Genomic DNA, 1780 nt, shown 5'->3' on the forward strand with positions numbered 1-1780 from the left:
CTAAACCCTAAACCCCTAAAACCCTAAACCCTAAATTACAACGAATTTTCAGTTTCGCAAACGGAAAAATCTAAGTTACGATCAACGTAAACTTCTTACAGATATCCGTAAAATAGATCTTTTAAATTCATGGCTACAGATAAAAACCTTGGTCCTGCTGTCATGCAAAATTGAACAATATATACGATGGTGCCTTACCCATCTAAAATCAAATGATGTCTATTCTTATACTACATCATTGCCGATATGCGGATTTCGTAGAATGGCAATAAATTGGCATTCTCGAGCAGCTAAATTATTCCCAGAGTTAATTCGTGATCTTAAAACTTTCACGTATAATCTGGAATCAACTGTGTCCGCTAGATTTTATGGCATGCCTAAAATTCATAAATCTCCAATGGGCCTCCGTCCTATCGTTTCCTCTATGAATTCGCCCTTTCACGAGTTTTCTAGATGGTGAGATTTTATGCTTCGACCATTTCTTAAAGGCTGTAAGCACATTCTGACTAGTTCTAAAGGTTTAATCAGTCAACTTAATTCTGTAGCTCTACCAGCCGGGTGTTTTTTTTGGTATCTTGGGATCCTCAAGCACTTTATACATCCTTACCAAGTGACACATGTTTATTAGCCATTTCCTGGTGGGTACGCGATAATAACTACCGATATATTATTCTCGATGGGTTAAAACTCCTCATGACACATAACTGGTTTGAATTTGGTGATTCATTTTGGTGCCAAACTCACGGTGCAGCGAGGGGGGGCCCTGTCGCTCCACCCTATGCAAACCTTTTTTAGCATATTATAAAATTAACGTAATATTTCCAATGTTTAAATCCGACTTAGTATTCTACACTCGGTAATTGACGATGTTTTTCATATATTCATCTAAGCCTTGGTATTTTCGTCGCTTTGCTGCGATGATGTATCGTACATTTCCCGGGGTCTCCTGGTCACCGACTAGCCGTATTCATGATATTGATATGACTACGCTGCCATTTACGTTTGATTTTCTAGATCTCACTCTCACAGATAACATCATTCAAACTCGAACATTTTCAAAAATCTTAAATTTATACTTATATCCCACACCGTCCAGCGCTCACCCGCCTGGGACTTTCTCGGGACTTATTACAGGTTTATTTAAGACTTATTAAAATCAAAATTCATGCCGCGATGACTTCTTACACATCATAAGATTATTGTATGCACGTCTACGCGTTCGTGGATTTTCAGCTCAGTTTCTTAAATTCACTTTGAAAACGCCTATGCTAAATGTAAATATTCGCATTCAGTTTCAAATATTAACAAGAAAATTTTACCGTTTGATGTTACTTATAATCCTAACGGTCCTCGAAGTTTAATACTAAAAATTTCTTTAAATTTTCGTCAGTTACGCCTGTTAACTTTACAAAAAAAATTAGGTCGGTTACTTATCTGTTATAAACGACCACCTAATCTTGGCAATATGCTTATACGAGCCAAAATTTCAAACGCTTTAAGCCCAACGCCAAGGAACTTTTTCATAAAGTGTGGGACTTTATAACGCATTTTCATTTGATTGTTTATCGTTATTATGATTATTTCAACAGCGCCAAGCGCTCTACCCTCGCAAGAAGTGACACATTCGATTGCTCGACGGCTAGGAGCCGCTCCGACAGAGCGCGATAACCCCGAAATGAGGCAGCTGGTGCACAACGTCTTTATGCCTCTTGTGCCGCGGTATGCAATCCCAGCATGATGCTCAGCGGGGCCCCGTTGCGACAGACCTCGTCCTCAAGAG

The 1780-nt window shown here is 39.2% G+C and overlaps 1 protein-coding gene across 1 annotated transcript; it reads left to right on the forward strand.

Moving 5' to 3' along the window:
- Nucleotides 1–262: 262 nt before the first annotated feature.
- Nucleotides 263–795, forward strand: PHALS_05978 (uncharacterized protein; the record flags this gene model as incomplete). Its single annotated transcript, XM_024723311.1, has 2 exons — nt 263–456; nt 546–795. The coding sequence occupies 2 exons, from the start codon at nt 263–265 to the stop codon at nt 793–795; spliced, it is 444 nt and encodes a 147-aa protein (XP_024574301.1).
- Between the last annotated feature and the right edge of the window lie 985 nt (nt 796–1780).

The sequence above is a fragment of the Plasmopara halstedii genome (assembly GCF_900000015.1).
Source record: "Plasmopara halstedii genome assembly, contig: Scaffold_292, whole genome shotgun sequence".
Classification (NCBI taxonomy): domain Eukaryota; phylum Oomycota; class Peronosporomycetes; order Peronosporales; family Peronosporaceae; genus Plasmopara; species Plasmopara halstedii.